The 23325-nt window shown below is 36.7% G+C and overlaps 2 protein-coding genes across 3 annotated transcripts in view; one reads left to right on the forward strand and one right to left on the reverse strand.

Annotated features, from left to right (window-relative positions):
• CTNNA3 (catenin alpha 3) overlaps window positions 1-23325 on the forward strand; it is a 540343-nt gene that overhangs the window by 152240 nt on the left and 364778 nt on the right. The window lies entirely within an intron of this gene.
• The window catches only part of LRRTM3 (leucine rich repeat transmembrane neuronal 3), an 87821-nt gene continuing 68043 nt past the window's right edge, over window positions 3548-23325 (reverse strand). Inside the window, exon 2 of the mRNA XM_059820904.1 lies at window positions 3548-3757. Within this exon, the coding sequence (XP_059676887.1) occupies window positions 3548-3757 (210 nt within the window). The remainder of the gene's footprint in view (window positions 3758-23325) is intronic.

A 23325-nucleotide genomic window follows, 5' to 3' on the forward strand; every position in this document is an offset into this window, starting at 1 on the left:
TGTGTATATTTTTTTTTTATAGTGGTAGCTCTCAAATCCCTTGCGAATAGTTTGTACGACATCTTATACTGCAAATTTGGATTTTTTTAAATTGAAACAATCATTTGCTTTCTTGTATAAATGTTATTTTGCTCTTTGTTTTTTTTTTTTATACACTGTCTTGAGACATATGCAGTAATTTGTCAGATTAATTGTTAATCTTCCTATATACCTTCTTCTTTAGATAGGACCTCCATTGAGGTACTTGTGCTCAATTTCCTAATGGGTGTTTCAACCCTGTAAATTGCTGTACAAGCATCATCCACTGATGGATGGTGTGAATTGTTGCTTATAGCTAGATTTATTTTTAAAATTGTCTGGGTTTTTTTATTGGTAGAGGTTATACTCTCTCTGAGTTTGTATTTTGCAAGCATTATGTGTTTGCCCAGCTTTTTCTTGATAAAATGATCTACCATGGTATGGTGGTGTCACTTAACTGTAAGACGGAGATTGATGCTGTTGGCTACCTCTATTTCTGGTTTATGGATCTTATTGCAAAGGGAAATGATATATGAACGTGACCCTCTGTAAATAAATGTTTGAACCCATAGGCTCAGCCTACTTTCTTCTTGTTAACTTGTAGCTTAGAAGACTGGGGCTTTATTAGGTGATACTTTTTTGTTTTGTCCACATAACTAGAGCATTTACTATTTCTCTGCACTCTGAGTCAATATATCGCTGGCAATAATCTGTTGGAAAGCAGGTGTACACACACTAACACAGGACCGTAGGACTGAGTCCTTGATTGGGTTAGCTTAACCTAGATTTTTTCCATCAGAGTTTTCTTGAAGACATCCATCTTGTTGTGAATAGCAGATTTTGGGTTGACGTAGTCCATTAAAAAAATGGTATCCAGTTATATGTATGGAAACGTAAGTTTTCACACTCTAAATTTGGGGTGGGCATGTATTCCACTGCTGCTTTGGGCCCTGGAATGTTGTATCTGTCTTTCAGAGCACTGGAGTGGCCCACGGGGGTTACAGAGAGCCGGTCCCTACAAATGCCCAGGAAGTTGATTGACTGTGATAGTATAGCAGACCTGTGAGGTGCAGAATTGCTGCTACTTCTGTGACCCTGCTATTCTACCATTTGTCTTATTGATATGTTGGTCTGAAACTACAAGACTTTCAGGAGAGGTCCAAGACAAACCAGATTCATTAATGTACGCTTCATTATTGAGGAAAAGAAAAGGAGAAACGTTTGTGTGCATATATACCCAGTGAATATATATCCAGTTGTGCTTGTTTAACCAGATATGTCAAAAAGATTTTGTCTCTTGGCATAAGAGAATATTTTATCATGTTCCTTAGCCTAAGTTCATTAGGGTGTCTAACATTGAAAATATTCGTGTTGTACAGTTCTCCATAAATTGGAAGAGTACATGGAGCCTTTCGACATTTGTGCATTTTGAGTAACTGTATCAGTGCCAGGACCACGTTCATGCACCATAAATATTTGCAGGCAGTGGGTCAAGGTAAAGAATAGGAAGGACAGAGTAAGAATAACTGAAGTAGTCTTCTGGGAGGATGGTATTTGATTCTAAGAGCTCAGACCTTCTGTTATGACCAGAATGCCTAAACATTAAACCTTAAAAACAACTTTGAAATGAAGCAGTTAACTTCTTCCTGCAGTACAAAAGTAACTTGATTCCAGAAAGACCCCTGCATTTTTGGTTTCATTTTATAAGTAGCAAAATGTATTTTCAAACTGTGCATAGTAAAATTCCAGCACTGTAGAAGACGACCAGAAATTCAAGAACCCATGTAGTAAATAAATAAGAAACTGAAGTGTGGAGGTTTAAGATGAGTCTTAAAAAGACAAGTAGTGTTTTGAATAGCAAATAATTTATGCAAAATATGTTACAAAATCTAAGATGCTAAATAAATTACCAATACAATGTATTCTGTTTTGACACTTTGTTTCCACTTAGTGACTGCAGATTCATTTGTTAACAAAATTTTGAAGCTATTTTTCATTATAGTTGCTTTATATTTTGTACAAACAGTTGAACTGTAATTTTAAATTTCAGTCTTCTGCTTTGAAGCTACAGGAAAATACGGTGGGATAAACATTCAGAAAAATAGATTTGTGGTTATATAGTTTCTCTTTATTATAAAAAATTTGCTTCACCATATGAAACTTTTTCTCCTATATTTTCGAAGGCTTGTGTTCCCTTTTATATTTCACCGAGTCGGCACGATATAATGTGTTTCTAATTTCTGTAATCTTTTATGATTACAACATGAGGGTAGTGTTATAAAAGTTATTCTCATACAGTATTGAGAAGTCTTGAAGATTTAAAACCAAAGAATGGGATATAAGAATGCTTCAATCCAGATATTAAATGGTAGACAAATAAGCAATGCAGTAATTGTTAAAGACATTTTTTTTGTATTTAAATGTTTTGGGTTTTTTTTTCTTATCTTGATGTGTCATAATCTTCAAGGACTATTAAACTTTACCATTTGGTCTGAATTACTGTATTTTTCCGCAAATTAGAGGTTTCTTACTTTGGGGTAACATTTTACATTCTAGCAGTAGTATAATACTAAGGGTTTGTTTCTGTTGCCCCTTCTGTCAGCAGCTACGTTTGACAGAAGTAGGTTTTGGGCCCATTTGTCTTTAAGTAGAAATACAAATGCCTGATTTGGCAGGCTATACTTTCACAGCAGATTTTGTAAAGACAGCTGCCTATTGAAGTCTTCTGTCCATATTGTCTTGCAGAATGGTGAGACATTACAAAAGATCATCAGCGTTGGCTAACAGTTGCATACATAAACTTTGTTGTTAAAATATATCTGTTTATCATTACATTTTTCTGATTTAGAAATCAGGCTGTATTTCAAGGCAACAGGTAAGTTCGAAGAGAATTGTTAATTTTTTTTTTATTTTCATTTAAAAGAAAACCATGTATTTCAAGGATTGCTTAGAAGTCTGAATAGTTAAACCCTCCTTTTGGTTAATGCGTTACTTCTGGAACCAGTAGATAAAATTCTACACATTAAATACGGTAGAAATGGTGCGTATTCTGCAAAGGACAGAATGTTAAAGTTTTCTGGGCACAAAAGCAGTAACAAAATGATCCCTACAAAACAGAGTAACTTAATAACACAAGAAGTAACTTTTGTTAATTTGAAACTTTAGAAGCTGAAACTTGTAAAGTAAGATGTAATTAAATTATGGTACTGTACATACCAGCTGTTCTTGGTAATTGAAACTTTACAATATGAAAAATACATTACATCTGTACAGTTTATACAGGTAGGTAGGATGAGTTTTGAAAAAGATTCACTTCAAGGGTCATACTCTGAAGTCAAAAAAATACTGCACAACTTAACTAATTACAAATTGTAGACTTGAAACAATTAATCTTTGTGATTTGTTTTTAATTTGAACAGAGATCCTAGAATCTGTAATATTATGTCTTCTCACTGCTGTCCATGATGTTACATAGAATTTGGTTGCAGCCTCTGCTACAGGAAAAAAACTGACAAGAAAAAAACCCCAGTTAAGCCAGCTGCTGACTGTGTTCCTTGATTCGTGCTGTTGTTGTTATTGTGCTCAGATCCAGATCAGTTTCTAGGTGTGTTTCCACTGTTTCTTCCTGGTTTTTCGAGTCATAGGGCTTGTGAGCAAGCAGTTCATGATGTACTCCACAGTAACTTATAGTGGGCTGATCATAGGCAAGAAATGTTGACACGTTCATAGACAGTGGTATCTAGGGGAAAAATAAAGATGAAAAACAGCCAGTTACCAAAAGACATAATCAAATTGTACTTGCCTGAATTTGACGTTGAAGAAATGGACTGTCTAGAAACATTGGCTAATGCCAAATATACTGCTCCGTGTAAAAAAAAAAAAAAAAAAAAAAAGGGGGGGGGGAATAATTAAAAAAATCTCTTTCTTATCTCCTTACCCGCTCCACTCCACCCAAACCCTGGTCCTTACTAGAGTGTTTTAAGCCTAACCACTACCACCTTTGATCTTGTGGCCCAGGGCTAGGTGTGTGCTTGAATATGTTTGTGAGGATTAAGATGTGATTGAACTCAAATTATCTTTAGAATGTAATTAGCCTCTGCTAAAATCAATCTATCAGGGAGGAGAAAGAGGAGTGACTCAGTTCGGGATATATGGAATATTTCAAATGAAATTTAAATGGCTTTTCAAGTTTAAGAGTGATTAGTGGATCTTGCTTGAATATATCAGTGGGTGTGATACCTTTGGTCTGCTGGGAAATACTCACAGATGACACATTTCCTATCATCTATTGCCTAAGCATTGATTTGAGTCTAGCAGCTTTCAGTAAATATTGGACCATGGTAGATAGCTTCATCCACTGTTATGCTATGGTAGCTCTGGAAGCTTCACTATTGCAGGTTTAGTTCAAATGCTTTAGGCTGAAAAGTTATTAAAATAGTTTTACTATTTTCTTGGGGATTTTGAACACACTTCAGCATAGAATTACTTAGAATACACTGTAGAATCAGAGGTGAAATTAATACAGATTTTTGAATTGTATCTATTTGTACTATTAGTTTTATTTTTATATCTATTAAGAGAGTTGAAGGATGAAAAAGGTGATGATACTGTAATGGTTGTGTGAGTCATGCATTAAAGTATTTAAAAATCAGATTTCCAGTCCATTGTAAAACTAAAGAGAACAACTTCTTTATTTGTGAATTTTATTGTTATCTTGCTGTTATTTTGAGGACTGACTGAAATGTAATAAAACTAAATATGAAGACAGGTAATATTTAAAAGCATTTTAATTTGAAGTATGAAAAAATACAAAACAAAACTGTTTCTCATTAGCACAACTGGTTGATGCATTTGGCTGTCTCACCTGTACCTCTACATGCTCATGACAGCATGTTGGAAGTTACATTATAAACACTGCTCATATGCTATGCAAAACATGGATACAGACTGACAAATACAAGGAAATGGATGGCTTTTCTACCTGCATATGAGATACCGATAGCTCATGAAGAGCTAAATAGCATTCAGCTTAGAAGATGGACGTGTATATATCATGTGATCACACTGTCTGAATTGGAAGAATATCAGTTAAACCTGTGACAAAACTGCATCTTAATAGGATGAAATCAGAAAACCAGTGTAATGTATCTTTTTCTATCCTGACGCTTGTATTTGAAAGATTTAAGGTTAAAGACAGCATACTGTAGCATAGTTGTCTGGTGATCTGTATCTCTTCACTCACAAAAATTCATGATCTCTCTCTGCATTTCATTTCACCACCTTGGGTGGTGGTTTTTTTTTCCTCGTGATGAAACACTGGATGAATACCTCAGGCTTTCTTAAAATAATGAAAAGACTTTACTTCAGGAAGAACTCTGGCATTTTAAATACATGCAATAAGAAGAAATGCTCCACATTTTTCTCCCTTCATAAACACTAGCGGTATCTTTTCTTAAACTATTGAACATTTCCTTTTACAGCTCAAAATGTATTTCCTAACCTAATTTCATGAATGCAGCACAATATTGGATGGTGTCACTGTGGGCGTGGATTACTTTTGGAGGCTGCAATGCAATAAACATGTACTGTCCTGCAGCTTTACTCTTGTGATAGGGGAAAGGCTACAGTGCTATGCTATGTCCTCATCATTACTGTGATCACATCCAGAACCCTGGCCCCTAAGTGATCTCCTCAAATAGCAATTTCAATACAACCAACACAATTCTTAAGCCCTGCTGTAAACAGAACTGATCCTCTCCCTCCCAGTTTGATTGTGCCTTCAGTTCCCATGGTAGTGTAGGATGAAAACATCTCTGGGCCTAACCTAAAGACTGCCTAACCTAAAGACTGCCATAAATTCTGGAGATGGGATGTAAGCAAAGCCACTTCCATCTCTGTTCGTGTTCTGTTGACCAGACATATGTGCCTGAGAGATATACAGAATTTCTTGCTGAATGAACGCCTTAGTAAACAGTGAGGCTAGAAGGCATGAGATGTCCCAAAGAGTGTACAAAAAGGAAAAGTGGCTTAAAGGCTCTGGCTGTACAGGGAATCATGTAGATGTGCTGGTACTTACTTTTTCTCTGCCCACTCAGCTAATTTGGTCATACTTGCATTGACCTTTTATTGCAGGAGCAAAAGGTGGTGAATGGTCTTGAATGACTAATGCCTATCCACCCTTCCATGGAAACCAGACAACCAGACAAAACGTTGTACAATCTGGCTTCAAATGTGCTGTTGCCCACATTTTGGTTGGAATATTCAATTAAGAGATACTTAGTGCCACATGTATCAAAATAGAAGACACGGGTTGACGTGTTTCGTAAAATTTGAAATCTGTCTCTGTGTTTGGAATAAGAGCTAAGGCTTGCATACGTTTTTGAAAAAGGTTTGTTGTGTGTATGTTGGACTGGAAAAAGTGCATGTGTGTGTTATGATCTTAATACCTGGTCATATTCTCAGTAGCCTTTCTTCATGTATTTTTCATGTAATGTATCTAAATTGCTGACGTGATCATATTCTGTTTTCAGCAACGTCAGAATAGAAAGCAAGCAGAAGGGAGGAAAGGAGCACTTTAATTGCTTCAGACTTATAGTCAGAAATAAGCTGATTATGGTTATGGGCTTCTTCTAATTTCTTTCTGATGCTGACATGATAGCCTTGCAGTAAAGTAACTACAGGAAGTGGGTCAGCAGTGTAAGGTGGGCTAAGCAAATTGTATGTGCAATTGCCATGAAATGTAGACAATTGCATGCATGCATTCTTTCATGCATACACTTACAGGCCCGAGTGGGAAGCACATAGGAGGAGATTGAAGGCTGAGCTGAGAGTAGAGGAACAGAACAACTTCTGGATTAATGACATTTTCCTTAGTCTGGTAAAGTTTCCATTCTGAAAAAAATTAGCTTGCGTGGTTCTCCATTGCCATTTTCTGAAGTGATGTATGAAATTGTGTTGGCAATTCTACCTTATTCTGGGCAAATATGAACCAGGAATGATCCACTCCTCAGAATAATCTGCACTGGTTGTTTTGTAACCAGGTCATTCCTGTAGAATGCAAAATCTGCACCTTTTAGGAAATTAGTGATGTTCAGTCGTGTTACAGAATCTCCCAGGTAGTTTCTTCTGACCTACTCCTCCTCTCTGGTTGCATCTTTTTTCCCTCCTTAAGTGTGTCCCATTCTGTCTCTATTTCCTAGAATGGTCAGGATCTGACCACCTGCCGTGTTTCTTTTTTGGTGTAAGTATTTGGGGAAGGAGACTTCTTGGTCACTCCAGTTCATACCGCAGCTCATTTGTAACCATCAGGTGAAGCTGCTACCAAGTGTGGCTTCATTGCTGTCTGGGTGTGCTGGATCACTTTGGGCTTTTCAGTTTATAGTCCTAGAACAGAGTTGTCAACCCTCATGGCATGGTAATTAAACAAGGAACATCCCTGGTTGTATTTCCTCCTTTGCATTTTTCCTTCCTGTTTTCCTTCTGATAGTGGTATGTGTCTCAGTAAAAGTTCTATCTCTATAAACCTTCTGTTCTTTGAATTTTTTTAAAAATTCAAATAAGTAATACCACCGCATTTGTAATGATAGCTCTCATCTCTTTGACAGCAATTCAGGAGAAAAAAACACTGCATTGTTTAATTGCTAGTGATTCAGGGAGTTGGAATTGATGATGCTTATGGGTCCCTTCCAACTTGAGATACTCTATGATGTGTAAACTTCTTATTGTTTGGAGTTCAGGTTCAGATGAGCATGCAAAAAGCCTCGGCTTATCTCAGATTTACAGTTCAGAAGCCTTAAAATTGCAATTACTATTCAAGGAAGCATCTGTCCTGCAAGCTGAATTTCATTGCATAGTATTAAATTCCTGTACAGTGTGTGTGGGGAAAAGTACCAGCAACCCTATATCTTTTCAGTGAGGAAGTCTAAAACTCCAGACTTGTTTTACATAGAAAATGCAGCTAAAAGGTTGCATTTACAAAGCTGTATAGCAAACCAGATGTTTTAAAAAATGATTTTGTTCAGTCCCAACAAGAATTTAATCCACTGTTTGGGATGTTGATGTTTTCACATTTCTGTTCTGATCCTCACTGGCAGTTGAAAAGTTACTACAGATTAAAAAGAAAGGTTTGTTTGTTTTTTTTAAAACAAATGAGACTGAGAATTTGGTTCTGGCTTCCCTCTAGCAATTACAGAGATCTGCAGGAAATAGGTTATTTTTTCCAGACTGCAGAAGTATATTCACTACTAAACAGATGTGAACTGGTTGGGGAGGGGAATGCCTCTAGCTACAGATGCATATCTTGGCAGTCAGCAAAGATGGGAAAGGTTCTAGCAAAGGCGTACAGCATTTATTAAGCTTCTGGTGTTGTGGCTGTGTTCTTATCTGATTGCTTGACCTTGGCTTCGCTTTCACAGAAACAGTATTGCAGTTTTTTTCTGAATTTATTATATTCAGGATTAGAGGCAATGTTTTCAGCCTAAGGATTTTGGTATTTTGTTAAATTTAATGGACATGGGGTGTTCAAACCTCCTGGGGGATTTCAAGACTCAGCCACAGAATCCTGGAAGTGAAAGCTTGAAAACTAAAGGCATAAAGGCGTAGCCACAACAGATCTGGAGTGGCTTAAGAATGTAGGCATTGGAAAATACAATAGGGCAAAGGAGTATTATTCATGGAGATGGCAGAGATAAGGAGCTGAAAAACATAAGATATGAGCCGGAGGAATGAAAATAAGTAAACCAGGTTGTACACTGAAATAGGAGAATAAAATGAGCTGAAGGATGGAAGCAATAGAAGTAATGGAGTTGTGATATATCATTCTGAAAATGTACAGAATATAGGAATGTCATTACAACATAGACATGGGAGTATAATATATCAGCACATGGTCAACATATGAGAATTAAATCTATTTCATACAGAAGTCAGTGGAATTTTGCTATTGGCTTCAGTAGGAAAAAAAAAGGAACAAGCCCTTGTAATATATACCAGGGAACCATAAAGGTTTTATTGGCATGAATCAAAATTAAATGCTTTATTCATGACCACTGTGAAGAATCCTGTTATTTCAAATGAACCTCAAAACAAACCTGATGCAAACCTGATACTTTATCATCTATGAGTTTGTCTTTGTGATGTATTTGCCATATTATTTAAATTTATTGGAGATTAAATTTTGAATAGTACTATTTTTGACTCCTTATGCATGTAAAATGGAAAAAGGCTTGGAAGGAATAAAATACCTTGGGTTTATTAGCTAGAGAATACATTAGAATAAATTATAATTAATGTATTTAAGAAAGCTTATTTAAATAGGCTCTTTCATGAATCTTAACAACCTGATTTCAGATTTTTTGAATTACAAGTGAAGGCAGTTTTTCCTCTTCATTTGGGAACCCCCTGAATTTCTCATTTCCTTCCTGTTTCCTATACCTGGAACCTCACTATTCAATGTTGTTCTCAGCAAAGCATCACTGAACCTGTTTTATTCATATTTACTAGTCAACGTTTCCAGGGTATCTTTGATTCTTCTCTAAATACCCCTGTTTCTCACAATTCTCTTATTTGCAAATCACTTGTGAAATTGTGCCTTGTTTTTGCCAGCTCTGTTTTCTCTGTGCTATGTAAGAGTGTAATCCAAAAAGTCTTGTTCCAGTGCTGCTGGCCTCTAGCAACTCTGTGCATTTTTGGACTTGTGTTAGAAACTATTTCTTGTTCTGAATGGAGAAAACTAGTTGAATATACACCCCAAGCACAGTGTAGTAGCCTTGCAGGTACTCTGCTCCTTAGTGGTTCCTGTTTTCTTCCAATAACGTAGGTAGGTCTTGGAATATTTGAAGTACTTTGCAGGGTTCTGGTGTATTGATAAAGTTGCACAAGAATTACCTGAACACTCATCAAGCTCTTAACTGGCTTATCCTTGAAGCTGAGTCCCTGTTCCTTATGGAGTCTTAGGACAGGACTGTAGCAAGATTGTTCCGTACCTTTGTCTACGTCTCCTGCCCCTGCATGTTTAAATCCTCTCTGTGATTTAGGCAGGTATTGCATGTAACAAGTCCATTATTTTCTCTCTTAAGTAGCATGTCCAATGGCTTTCTGTGAAAGCCCTAGAGCTATCTGGTAGGTATAGTTAGAAAAAGAAAGTACCTATCTGATCGTGATCTCATCCCATTTCCTTCATTGTCTGCTTCTTCAAGCATGTATTTACTTAGAAATGCTGTGCCATGAAACAAGGGAGATAATTAAACTCAAGTAGAACCTGTTATAGCCAATTTGTGACAGTCAAGGATTTACAGTTCAGATCCTCCTAGCTCCTCTACCAAAATGTAACTCAGCCATGGGGGTAAGGTTACCAGAAGTTACTTTGTGGTGGTGGTGGTGGTGGTATTTGCATAGACTGTGAGGAGGCCTTTACTGTAAGGCAACCTCAGATTAAACTGTGGTGCCTTTGAAGTGCTGAAAATGGATGGCTGCAAAAATTGCTGGTCACTTTTAAAGATCTTAGTTTTCCTTTAAACTTCTAAATTCTTAGGTGGTTGTTCTTTAAAACTTGTGTCTGCATATTTCAACCTTTCAAAGTCCAAATTCTAAAGGCCTGGGAAAGGGCAATGTGTTGTTAGATCAGCTGGTGAGAACTTTGGCATGAAATGTCACAAGGCATTGGTATTAACTCACACAGCTTTACTTGTGAGTGGCAGGGAGGAGTTGTGCAAGTGAAGGAATGCAAAAGGAAGGATGTTTTCAAGCTTTTTCTGCTTCTCTCAAAATTAATTTCTACTCAGTTCAGGCTGTAATTAAAAACCTACCAAAAGTGTAAGCAGTAACAATAGCTTTCGTTGAATAGCAACATTTTTCTGCACACAAATGTTAAGTTAATGCCCTCTTGGTGAGGGAGAATTGTGTTTCTATTCAAAGGGCACATCTTTCCAGATATATGTGATTTCAACATGAAAATTTCAGTTGCTCAAGAACACTTGCCTTTCTTCTGCTATGGTTTTCCTTCTCCCCAATAAACCTGGGCAATGAAGTACAGTAGTGATGTTTCATGTGCTCTGCTTGGGTTTGGTAATTTTTCTTTTCCAACGTGTTCATCTCTGGTTACCTAAATTGGGGTCCCACATTGTGAGAAATCATGCAACTGAAACCAAACATGTATTACTATGTATCTGTTTTGTGCCCAATCTTTGCTGCCATGTTAGACTAAAGATGTGTCGTAACTGTATATTCTTATCAGAGAAAGACAGGAGTGAGGAAGGAAAGGACAGATGAGGGGTCTGCATCACATCTGTATTTTAAGCTTTTTAAACCATCCGTTCAGTCACAGTGAAGGTGAGGACCAGTTGTCTCCATGGCAATATAAGAAACATATTATTTCAAAGCTCCTATTGAAGTAGCTGCTGCTTCTAGACTTTACTTGTCCTAGGGGTTGAATGCCCTGTGTTTATATTGATACCAAAAAAGAAAAAGCTTTAGTATGTGCATGATCAGAATTATAGTCCATCAGTAATAATATTCTCATCTGTTCAATGTTTAACATGAATTTTAAGTAACTTATGATGCAGCGTATTCCTTGGGAGAGGAGGGTGGAGTTAAAAAGTAAAAATCACCTTTAAAAACAAAGGCCACTACTTTAGAACCTTTGTGTGTTGGATGTTGGACATGTAAACAGTAAACTGATTTTTTTTCTGAGGGATAGGAGAGGGTACAGAGAGCATTCAGCCACTGTTGGGTTCCACGAGAAAACCATGCAAAATTGTTTTAGTTATGTCAGTGTAGATTTGGTACCTTAAATTTAAAGTAGAAGGAATTGGCAAAAATTTTTCAGCAAGTTGAATATACTAGTTTTGACAATGACCTTTACCAGTTTTTGAAATGCCAAAGTGAACAGCTGCTACAGAGTATCACCCCTTTCTTTTTCTTTCTAAGAAGTAGAAGATAAGAGGGGGAAGCAGAACTAAAAAGGTTTTATTTTTCATTCTGATTCAGTTCATTGGGGTTCAGCCTAAGAAATAGGGAGTTTTGGTTTCCTACTTGCTGGACATTTTATCTTGCATGTTGTTAGTTTTCTCAAAATTTGAACAGGATGACATTTGCTTAACATCTTTCCTTCCTGCAAAGAATGTGACATTCATGGGATGAGAACAACTTGTGACTTGATTAGCTTTAATTGCTTGCTTGGTTTTGAAAGCAGTAAGTATTACATTTTATTTTAGTTAAACATTCATATTAGCTATTAATGTTAAAAAATGAACAAGTTATAAATACTGTTCTGCCTGACAAGGTAGATACCTGCCCTGCCTTTTTGAGGTTTTTTCTATTTGTTTATGTGTGTGTTCTTTTGGTTTGGTTTGAGTTTTTTGTTTTGTTTTTTCTGGTTGGTTGGTTGGTTTGGTTTTGTGTGGGTTTGTTTTGGTTTGGTTTTTTTTACACTTTAACAGCCTGCAGTCTTGGGGTTAGTTTTTTTTTGGTTTTAAGTAACAGTCCTTCAAGTTGTAATGTAGTAAACTGAATTAGGGAAGTAGGTATGAGAGTGTATGATTATCAGTAAAAAATTTAGCCTTTCAGTTGATGCATTGTTTGAAATATGCTTCATAATATTTAATAATGAAGTGTATATTGCCCTAAAGTATTTCTAAAAATGTTATTACAATTAGTTCGTATCTCTTGAGCACTAACCTTTTTAGGTTTCTCATTTGTTTTTCATTTGTATACAAAACTTGGTGTTCATTGATAGGCTCTGAAGGCATAATTACTGAAGTGTCATTTAAAAAAGACAGCTCTGAACTTTGTGGGACGAAGAGTAAATCAACACAGATAAAGCTTTTACTTTAGATGCTGAATAAATGATGGATTCAGTTTGAAGTATTAGATAGCAAGCATTTGTTACATATAGAAAAAGCTAGCTATTTTTGTCTTAGTGAAGTTTGTTGCAGCTTGGAAAACCTGACCATCGTACTGTATCTTAGTTATAATTCATTATTTAGCCATCAATAGATAATCTTAAAAATATGAATAATTTGCATGAAGATAAAGCACATGGAAAAAAAGACACCTTTGAAAAGTAAATAATGTATTTGTAGAGACGTCTCAGAGAGAGTATGTTTGTAACCCACAGGTATGTAGGTAGATGTGTGTATATTGTACGTGTACACTTGCAAGTCTTGTGGACAAGCCCTAAAAGAGGTCAGTGCAGCTCCTTCCCTTCTCCTCTGAAAGTTCTAGAATACTAAAAAGGAAACTAGACTTTATTGGTATATGTAGAAGGAAAGGGAGCTGAATGAAAGGAACCAATGAGATTAGTTTTATTTATATTATAGATTTGTTTCATATTTAGGGGAGGCCTATCTCCTTTAAAAAAAACACCCACTATTGTATCATAAAGTTGAAGAAACAATGTATTACAGTTAAGTTTAGAAAAACTTGTCCAAGCCAAGCTTACTTAAACATTAGAGTGCCTTGTTTAGTTAGATACCCTAGGGCCTGGTCGTGCAGGATGTCTTGCAGAAAATGAAGGGAAGACTTTTTGTTTAGGAGAGCTCTGTGGAGAGTAAGGTCTATCATGGTATTCTGTGGTATTCCTCTTAATGAGCAAAAATCGCTGAAGAGTGGCTATATCCAATATCTAATCAGTTACGGCACAGACTGAAGTTATTTTTACAGATTTTCATTAAGCGTGATTGGTTTGGTTGGTAGTTGAACTTTTTGGCCCATCATAGGGCTATGAGTAGGGTTTTTTTGAGGGCTGTATTCCTCAAAGATTAGATTCTCGTATATTGGATAGGCTTCTGTAGAGTGTGATTAATGTGATCTTATTTTCTTTATCCTTCTCTAATTATTTTAATGTAACAAGCAGTTTTAATATCCCCTAAGTGCTATAACAGGCAATCTCATTACTTTTCATCAGGCTTGTTTACAGAGAAATAAAACAGCAGCAAAATAAACAACACTGAATAAACCAGAAGTTGAAGTACTACCTACTCTGAGTATTCAGAACCACGAGTCAGATGCTGAAGAAGTCATGAGCCTACCTTAAGAAAAGGACGGTATTTTTGTTGATATAATCTTTAGCTTCTTGTTTACTTTTTGGTGTGTGAGCAGTTGGGGAATATTATATAGCTTTTGTATCTAACTATGAAGACTTAGGTTCTAACTTTAGTGAAAGCTGAAGTTCTTAAAGCGCCAATAATAGGTGCTTTAGGAAATACCAGGAAACTTAATAATACTGACGATATAGATGTCTTCCTTTTTCCACTTTGCCCTTCCCTCTCTGTTATCTCCCAACTGTTAACCTTTTCTTTCTTACTTCTCTTGTTTTATTGTTTTCCCTCTATTTCTGTCTTTAAGAGGAAGCATCCTTCTCATTATTAACCATATTAATAATTTGTGTAACCTCTCCATCTTCCAGTTATATTGTTGGCTGCCATTAGCCTATCATCTCATTCACCTTTGCTTTTCTTTGTATTCTACTGTATCTCTTTGGCTACTTTTCAGTAAGGTGCCCTCATGCTCTCTTTCCTTAAGTGTCGTATCCCAAAATATGCTTTCTTGACTCCAGGAAAGGAGACAGGAAAGCCTGGTGGTGCTGAGACAAACTCACAGTGAAGCCACCCACAGCAGTTTTAAATTTTGAGCATTAGCTTTTAGCCCTTGGTATTTAAACAGTTCTGCTGAATGGACTGTGATTGTGGGTTTCGTAGTTTCCAAAGTCTGATTCTGCCAACCGTTGCGTGCAGTTGTGATTAGCCTACTGGAATGAGCTGATGAGACATCCACGTAGTTAATCTGGTGTTTGTATAAATTGGAGTTGTATGGGCCAACAGATGCCAAGGCCAAAAGATTTATAGATCTGAAGGGAAAAGAACTTGGGCTGTTTCTGAGAGCAAGGAGTAGGCCTTATTTACGTTGCTAGTTTGATTTTTTTTTTTTTTTCCTCTCAAAATTTTGTTTGTACAAAACTGAGTTGAAGGCAAATGATGTATTTCATTTGAATTCTGCGTTACTGATAGCTTGAGATTAAACTCGGGTACCAATTTAAAAACCACAAAAAACAACAACTGAAACAGGATGCTTTCAATCTTCTCCTGACATTTCTGTAGAAGAGTTTTTCCAGTCACATCTATAGCTGATAGAACCCTGTCCACAGTGTTCTTGTAACTGAAAAGTCATCATGCACTCTCAGCAACACAGGTGTGCTGGCAAAACCCTTCATGCAGATGCAGCCATACTTAATTTTATTAGCTTAGCTTGTATTGGTCAGGATGTTCTTCAGCTGGTGCAGGAGGTCTGCTGTTAGATTGTTCTGATGAGTGTGATTACTATTACAGTTCTCTCAGCTGACTTTCAGTAATATTGTGGCATCTGATGGTCAGTGTTATGTTATGATATCAGGAATATTCCTACGTAATAAAAGTGTGTAAAAAAGGTTAAAAAAAAAAAAAGAGCTAATAACCTCCCCCATACCCCTCAACCTCACCTTCCCCTTCTCTGGTGCCCCTTTGTACTGATGCATTATTTTGTGACACAATGCTGATCAGTACTTGAGGTTGGCCAAAGCATACCTACGTATATATGGCACGTGTAGATTCATTTAAAAGGCATATAATGAAAATGTCTCTTTGGATCTAGGAAACTACTACGAAGAATGAGAATGTTAAACCTGCATGTTTTATTTCATTCTGAAGTGTGTTGCAATATAGATTCCTCTTTTTACATTTTAAACAACCACTTTCTGTGGAGTGGTGTCCTCTTTTGCACAGTGTTCTCAAACAAATTAATAAACAAAATTTAAAAAATCTAACTTACATTCATAGCTTACATCAGCTTATGATATGAGTAATATTATTTCAATGCCTAATCCAGACATACCTGTCAGGGATGGAAAACCTATGCTGAGACTGCTTTAATCCATTTGCTGATTTTTACGGTCCCAAAGTCCATTGAAGTACCTGACTAAAATCCAAATGTGCTCCACATGCTCAGTTTTGCATGTAGATCTTTAAATTAGTTGGAAGACAGACAGATTCCCTTGGGATTCAATCATTTGTTGAAGCTTAAATGGTTTGTTTATTGTAGGAAGTGTTTTATTTTTAAAATCTATTTTGCACTGTATAATGCATCTGTTCTCATTGAAAAACTTCGTACATACTGCACAGAATTCTAGGTATTCCTCTCCATCCTTCCTTTCTTGTTCCCTCTCCCCACCAAGCTAAGGAAGGCTAGTTTTGTTTCTATGGTTGCTGCTCTGAAGTACACTTTGCTTTGCTGAAGAAGCAAGAGCTGGGAGCTCCTGGCTTGGCTAGAGGCAAGTTAGTGCTGTCAGTGGTGATTTGCAGCTGTGTGTTTAGCGAGTGCTATGCTGAAAGTCCGGCAATTTTGGGACATCACAGGGCGGGGGGATGGAGGCAGGCGGGTTGAGGGGGCTTAACCTGGGTGTACACAGTCACAAAACAACAGTTAGGGAGTAGGAGTCCTTGGTCGGTGAGGTGGGTTTGTGTTGCTCAAAGACTACAAGTGAGGAGTGGAAAGAATTGGATCATCATCTATCTATTCAAAGAATAACTAAAATAGGCAAAATATTATTATTAATATACCAATGTGATTAATATTATTACTAGAGTAATTATTAATATAATATTAATATTAATATATCTAAAAGGAAAAAAGGGACATTTACATTTAATGTTCAAATAAAATACTCTCTTAACAGACTCAGTTCTTGGAATTTACCATGCAATGAGGAGTGTTTTGTTTATTTCTACAAAATAGTGTAATTTCATAGAACTCATCTGAGTGAAGTATTTCCAATTACATTAGTGAATAAGCTCTGCATAATTATTTAAGTAAATTAAAGAAAGGTCTTTGTTAAAAATTGAATGATATTATAACAGAAGGCTAATACCAGATGCAGCTTGAAAAGCCAGAGCAGGGGTTAATGTAATTTATATATCTCATGGATGGGGAGCATGGGATATATGGTCCTTTCAGTTCTCAGGAAAGGTTTTTAATAAGTTCACTGTGTTTACCTGACAAATATAAAATTGTTATTTTCTGATGCGACAGTAGTAATGATATAGCATTTCTTTTCCTTAACCAAGACATCCTCTACATACATTGTTTAATATTTATGCTAATGAAATAACTTTCTTTTTTTAAAATTTTTTAAACTTTCCCTCTGTGAGTGTGTTTAAATGACCTTCATATTATATTTTATCACTGTAATTCTAGAGAGAAAAAGCTCTGTTACATTCCCAAGCAGTATATGCTAGATTATTTCTATTGATAAGAGTTATTAATATTTGCACTTGTTAAAATATCTATATCCTGTGCATCAGTTGCACTGCTCATAACGTATTTGTGTGGCACTCAGGATGGATGTTTATATATTATATTATGTCCATAATTAAAAAATTCTTCAGTGTTGGACTACAAGTTTTAGAGGGCAGGAAAACCTTCTTTGGCCAATTTAATATTAATTCTTTTAAAATCCAGGCCAAACATTCAAAGCATAAAGTGGCAGTTTATTGACAGCCAGGCTGTTGTTCATCCTTTTCACTCTCAAATGCTGCACTAGTTAGTTACTGTGGCAGATTTTCAGGAAAATTATAGTAAGCAAGGAAGCATAGCCATTACACTGTCACAGAGTTAGAGGTGTGCAGGCAAGGGACCAAAGCTGAGCAGGGCAGTTTAAAAAAAAAAAAATCCGGGAGAAGTTGTCGTAGACCTTTTTGTTTCATTAAAGATGACCTTAATTGCTGGTTTGCATGGTTCATAGAATTGGGACTGGAATTCGGAGTTTTAGATATCCAGGTGACTCATCTGCTTAGCCCAGTGTGGTAGTTACCAAAAGCCATTAGGAGACTGCTCCGTTATCTCTGTGCAGCTGACTCCTTTATAGCCCTCATGGTACAGGAACTTGAATAGGACTAATATAAAAAAGAGCCTCTCTCAGTCTGTATCTGGGTTATTATTCCGCTTCGTGGCTTTTTTGAGAAGTGGACCTTAAAACCCCATCCTCCTGCTGATACCAGTGGTATTCCTTTCAGATATGTACAGGTAAAGTGCATTTCCCCTTTAGAGAAATCCTCAAGTGGGGAGGGAAATGAAGACTGTTTAGGATATTCATTTTGAGCCAGCCAGTTAAACCCAGTCACTTTGAACATTTCTAGTACCCAGTCATGCAAATACGTTTACTTTCTTATATTAACTGTGGAAAGAGACATCAATACATGCTTACTGCATAGCTATTTTGGTTTAGCATGTTTTCTTTAGGTCAAAATGGAGTCACTTTGCTGTGATAAAAGCAGCAGCTTGTACTATTTTTGGTATTGTGGGTAGGCAGAGGATGGTTCTCGTCAGAACATGCAACCTGAGATGTTAAACAGTATTAAAAAAGGCCACATATATAGCAGGAGCCCAGCATGAGTTTAAAGGAACACACAAAATGGTGATGAGCGGCTCTACCAGCGCTTGTAACAGGTCTGGCCTGGAGAAAAGGAATGGAGCCTGAATATTTTTGAAACAAGTGAAAATATTACAGAAAATGTAATAATATATTCCATTTATGTAATTCTAGATGGAAACTTCCACAGAATTTACAAGAGAAGAAGTGTTTCTGTTTGGATAGCTTATTTGCCGTTAGAACAAGTGAGAAAACTCCGTGGAAAATGAGACAAACGTAGAGGGCTGAAGAGCTGGGCATAGTACAATAGCCCAGCTGTGTGCAAGGAAAAATTAAATACAGGCATACTAGATGTTCGTCAGTCTGCTTGGCCTAGTGTCAGTATTTCCTGCCTGCAGGTGGTAGCGATAGCAGGGGGAAGACTGTGCTGGTAGTAACGGAAATAACCCTCTCTATTTGAGAAATATGAAGATGATGTGTGAGCCATTAATGGGTGTGGGCATGTTAAAGGTAATAAAATAGTGCTGCTTTTCAAAATGTTGAGAAATGTACATTCTGAAGCCTGCATGCTCTACCTGCACTAGCTCTGGGCAGCTCCTGATTATAGAATATAAACTTCCAGTTAGATGGAAATTAAAAAAACTGAGAGATTTTTGGATACACAGTGAATTAGAATGAAAAGTAATTTATGACTTTTGCAGTTTTTCACAGCACTGAAGCATTTTCATTTTGAATTAGAATGTTTTGTTCTAACTGTTTGTGTTGCATGCTGTATTAATAATTAAAGTTCCAACAATATGAATTATCAAAATTGATTCTTGAAAAGTTAATTAGAGTTTAAAAACAGCAACAGTGTATTAAAATCATAATGAGAACATTCTGGTCTATTCCAAATGTTCCAGAATTTTTAGTGAAATATTCTGGATAGATTTAACACATTTAGTCAATTGGAATTTTCTGATGGAAAAATCCATGTGTTTTTGACCAATTCTGAGTACCTTCAGAATAATTGCCAGGCTTGGTTCCTTTGCCGAGGCCAGATCATGCCATTAGCCTAATGGTGTTCGCCATGTACTGTCACATCTCGTCTGAGACACCAGCTTCAGACGCAAAAGGCAATCTAGCAACAATAGATTGAGTTACTGATAGTAGTAATGCAATGCTTAGTGGCTGGTACTAATTAAGGGACTTAATTAAGTTGTGAAAGAATATAGATAATCACTATGTCAGTTCTTCTTTATCATCCGGCTGCTTAAGCAAACCATTGTCTGGTATGTGTTACGCACCAGTGTGTGGCATGGATCACCTTTTTCTTCCTTTCAATTTCCTTAAGCATTTCTGGGTTCTCTCTTTTGGAGTATAGCAATAAAAACCAGGTGTGGACTTTGACTTGCCTCATATGAAGGGCTCTGATGCCATCCATTCTATATAGTATTAGGAGTTCTAAGGCAAAAGATGTTATGAGTAATGTGGCTTTATGTAATCATAAATGTCTGTTTTAATATTTATTAGCCATAAAGAAACAAAAAGGTCAATTAGTATGTGTCACTTCTTTGGAGTGTTGTTCTCTTGCGTGGGATTGCTGACAATAGAACGGTAGCAGCTTACTTGCATTTGCTTGAATTTGATTCACAGCTCAAGTAGCGTATTGTCAGTGAAGGAAGAATGGGATTTTCCTCCAGCTGATTAGTCACCATGGAGTGCTCTTGTGGTTCTACAATCCCAGGCAATACAAGATCACTTCTGAAAAACTGCTTTTGAATTAGAGGATGCTGGCATGCATTTGGACCGTTCCCTGTGAAAAGTACTGCCTGTCAACGTAATGTTTATGGGTCTGATTTTAGAAGTCATGCAGCAGATTGAAGGCCTCATTGACAGAAAGATGTACGAGCTTAAATGGCTCTTAAGTGGATGCTAATGCACCTGAACCAGAGACGGGAACCCCAAGTCATCTTCCTTAGTTTTTTGACCTGTAAGTTCCTGGGGTGCTGCAGTTCAGTGTTATTTGTGGACTCAGAACCATCCTAATTTGACTACCAGGGAATCCATCAGCTGTCCTAAGTGGTGTTTGGATCTGGAAGCTGCATTAAGTGGTGCTGAACACTGCAGGAATGGAAGATTAGTGCTTGCTTACAGCACTGGTTACATGTGCTGACAGCACTACATTTCATCCTAAGAATCTGAATAGACCTGAAGAAGGGCCAGTATAGGTGCTTGATGAGCCTATATCTTTTGAGAGAGACCACTGTGTGATTCCACAGAGAACTGTCTTGGCAAACTTTACTACTTATAAACCCCACTCTAAATCCATCTTCTTTGAAAACCTTTGTGTAAAACTTTCATTACAAGAATTTGCATGAGAATGACCAAAACATAATTCATTTCTAGCACAAGTTTTCAAAATCTGGATTTGCATGCTTTAATATGCACACCAGATGGGCTGAAAATCTGACCAAATTTCACAATCAGATGTCATAGGTAACATCTAATTAAATGTACAAAACAAATTTTTAAATATTTGGGTGGAATTTCTTTAGGGTGATTTTAAAATAAAAGACAAATATTTTATATAACTTCATATGACAGAGATGTTTTCTGCCTTTTTAAGGAATAGTTTGCTATTTATCTTTTTGTTCCTTTTGGTAATGTGCTTCGCACATTAAAAATAGATGAACAGAGAACTATTCAGCTCAGCTAACCAAAGACGCAGATGGCTAGTACAGAAATCTGCCAGTCTCTCAAATCTATATTGGAAAATTCCATATGAAAGACTTTTTACCTTGAAGCTAGTGAAGTTAACTGGAATGGACCGCATGTTTGTTTTCTAGAAATGGATTTTACAGCTGTACAGTCAAAACTTCTCTAACCTCATGAATGTTAACAACACATTTTATAAATCACATAAGGATTCAAAAGTAGTATTGTTCAAGGAAAGGATTTGATTATAGGGAAGCTAATGTAGATTTCAGTGCTGTTGAGATAGTTCATTCCTTTAGGCACTGAGTCTGTGGCACCTGCTCCGAAATCAGGCAGCTGGCTTTGGTCACCTAGAAGTCTATCAGAAGACTTTGTGCCTCCACAGTGGCTTTGAGTCCCAGCCACGCAGGTGGGTCCTCACTTGTGATTTGCCTTCCACTGAGGAGCAGCCACAGTCTTTGACTTTATATGTACTCTGGATCTGGCATTGATAGGAAACGGATCTGAAGAAGGCAAAGTGCTGCCCAGAAAGGATTACTTTTTCCTAGGACTATTTCAGGACTTGGTGGAAACTCTTAGTTTGGCACTCTGTTGGAAGAGAAAGGTGATAAAATAATTATTTGAGTTGTCATGATTTTTGAAAGAGACAGCTAAATTATTGATTGTTGAAGGCAAATGCACTAATTTCATGTATATGAATTTCTGTAGTAAGTGAAGGCTGGCTTGAGAAGGAAGTTATTTTAAAGCAAACTGGTACGTAGAGTGATTTATGCTGTAGTGATTGCCCGAGAAAATGCTCTTGCTTTACTGTTAACACAAGGTAATCCTTGGTAGTTTTCCTGACAGTTAAAATAATACCTTGCATTTTCTCTATCAATGTTTTTGCCATTTCCTAAGGTATCACATGTCATATCTGAAGATGGTGTCCTTGGCAGTACAGTGAAATGCACTGGTTAGACTTTTGGATATCTGAAAATACTGAGCAAAGGTACTCTACTCAAGGAAGTAAATCTCTTAGCCTACAGTCCAATGAAAATGCTCTTAAGGGAGTTTCTACATTACACACTGGTACAGAGCTGCTAACTGAAATCCCAGAAAACAGTATAGTCACATTAGGTCTGTGTAACTGCCAGCCCCATTGCCTTTTGTTTATAAGCAAGCTGAGTCAGGGTTGGATTTCTTCCTTTCTCCGTTGCTCTGTGTTCTACAGTGCAGATTTACGTGCAATGTCTTTTAAATCTTGTAACAGTGATAGCTTAAAATTGGCTTGTATAGAAATAATAATTTGTGGTTTGAAAGTGAGAAAGCAAAATGATAAAGAACACTGTATTCAGTGTTACTGTTGTCTGGATGTTACTGGGAGAAGGGATGGAAAAATTCTGTTGCAGAGATAAGGCAGCAACTTGGAAAGAGTGTACCAAGGAAAGGAAGAACAATTAATTTTAAACTCAGGTTGTATCTGTAAGATATATCACTCAGCATCATAGATATCCAGCTTTTTCAGTACATGCCATCATTCAGTTTATGGAATAAATGTTAAAATTGCAGTAGAGCTTTCAAAATAGTCTTATGAATTCATTTTCTGAAAATTAGTTATACACTTCGAATAAATTACACTCATTATCTTTTTTGTTTAGAAAGAAAAGCTTTAACAAGCAAAAAATTAGATGGGTAAAAAATGTTACTTGCCATTCAGAGAAGTTCTGTATTGCTGGGCTGATGATTTGCATTAAATTGTTGATATGTTCATTTGTTCTTCATGACATGGTGTGTTTTAATCCATAAGAACAATACCTACAGCCTAGCGGGATTTTCAATTTCTGAGATTCTTTATGTTCTGTTTTTATTTGGTTATTATGTGGTGCTTTCACACATGTTGTTTATCTAAAAGAAATTGAGGAGACACAAACAAACAAAAAAAATCCTTAAAGCATTCTAGTCTCTATCCTTAATCTACCTGTCCTTTCTATTCCTTTCTGCCCCTGAAGATGTTTGATCAACATGTGCTACTGCTTTATATCACCTCTTTGCTTCCCTGCAGCAAACACATAGTCTCTAGACTATAGTATTTTTACTGCATGTGAGAAACCAGGTTGTTACTCTTGCTGCATTTACTGTACTTCTTTCCCTGATACTGCTCTGCTGCCCCCAAGGTCTGAATGACATTGATCTGATGCTCACAGCCTAGAAATAAAGCTAGTGTGAGCTGTACA

This window comes from Gavia stellata, chromosome 9 (genome assembly GCF_030936135.1).
Source record: "Gavia stellata isolate bGavSte3 chromosome 9, bGavSte3.hap2, whole genome shotgun sequence".
Classification (NCBI taxonomy): domain Eukaryota; kingdom Metazoa; phylum Chordata; class Aves; order Gaviiformes; family Gaviidae; genus Gavia; species Gavia stellata.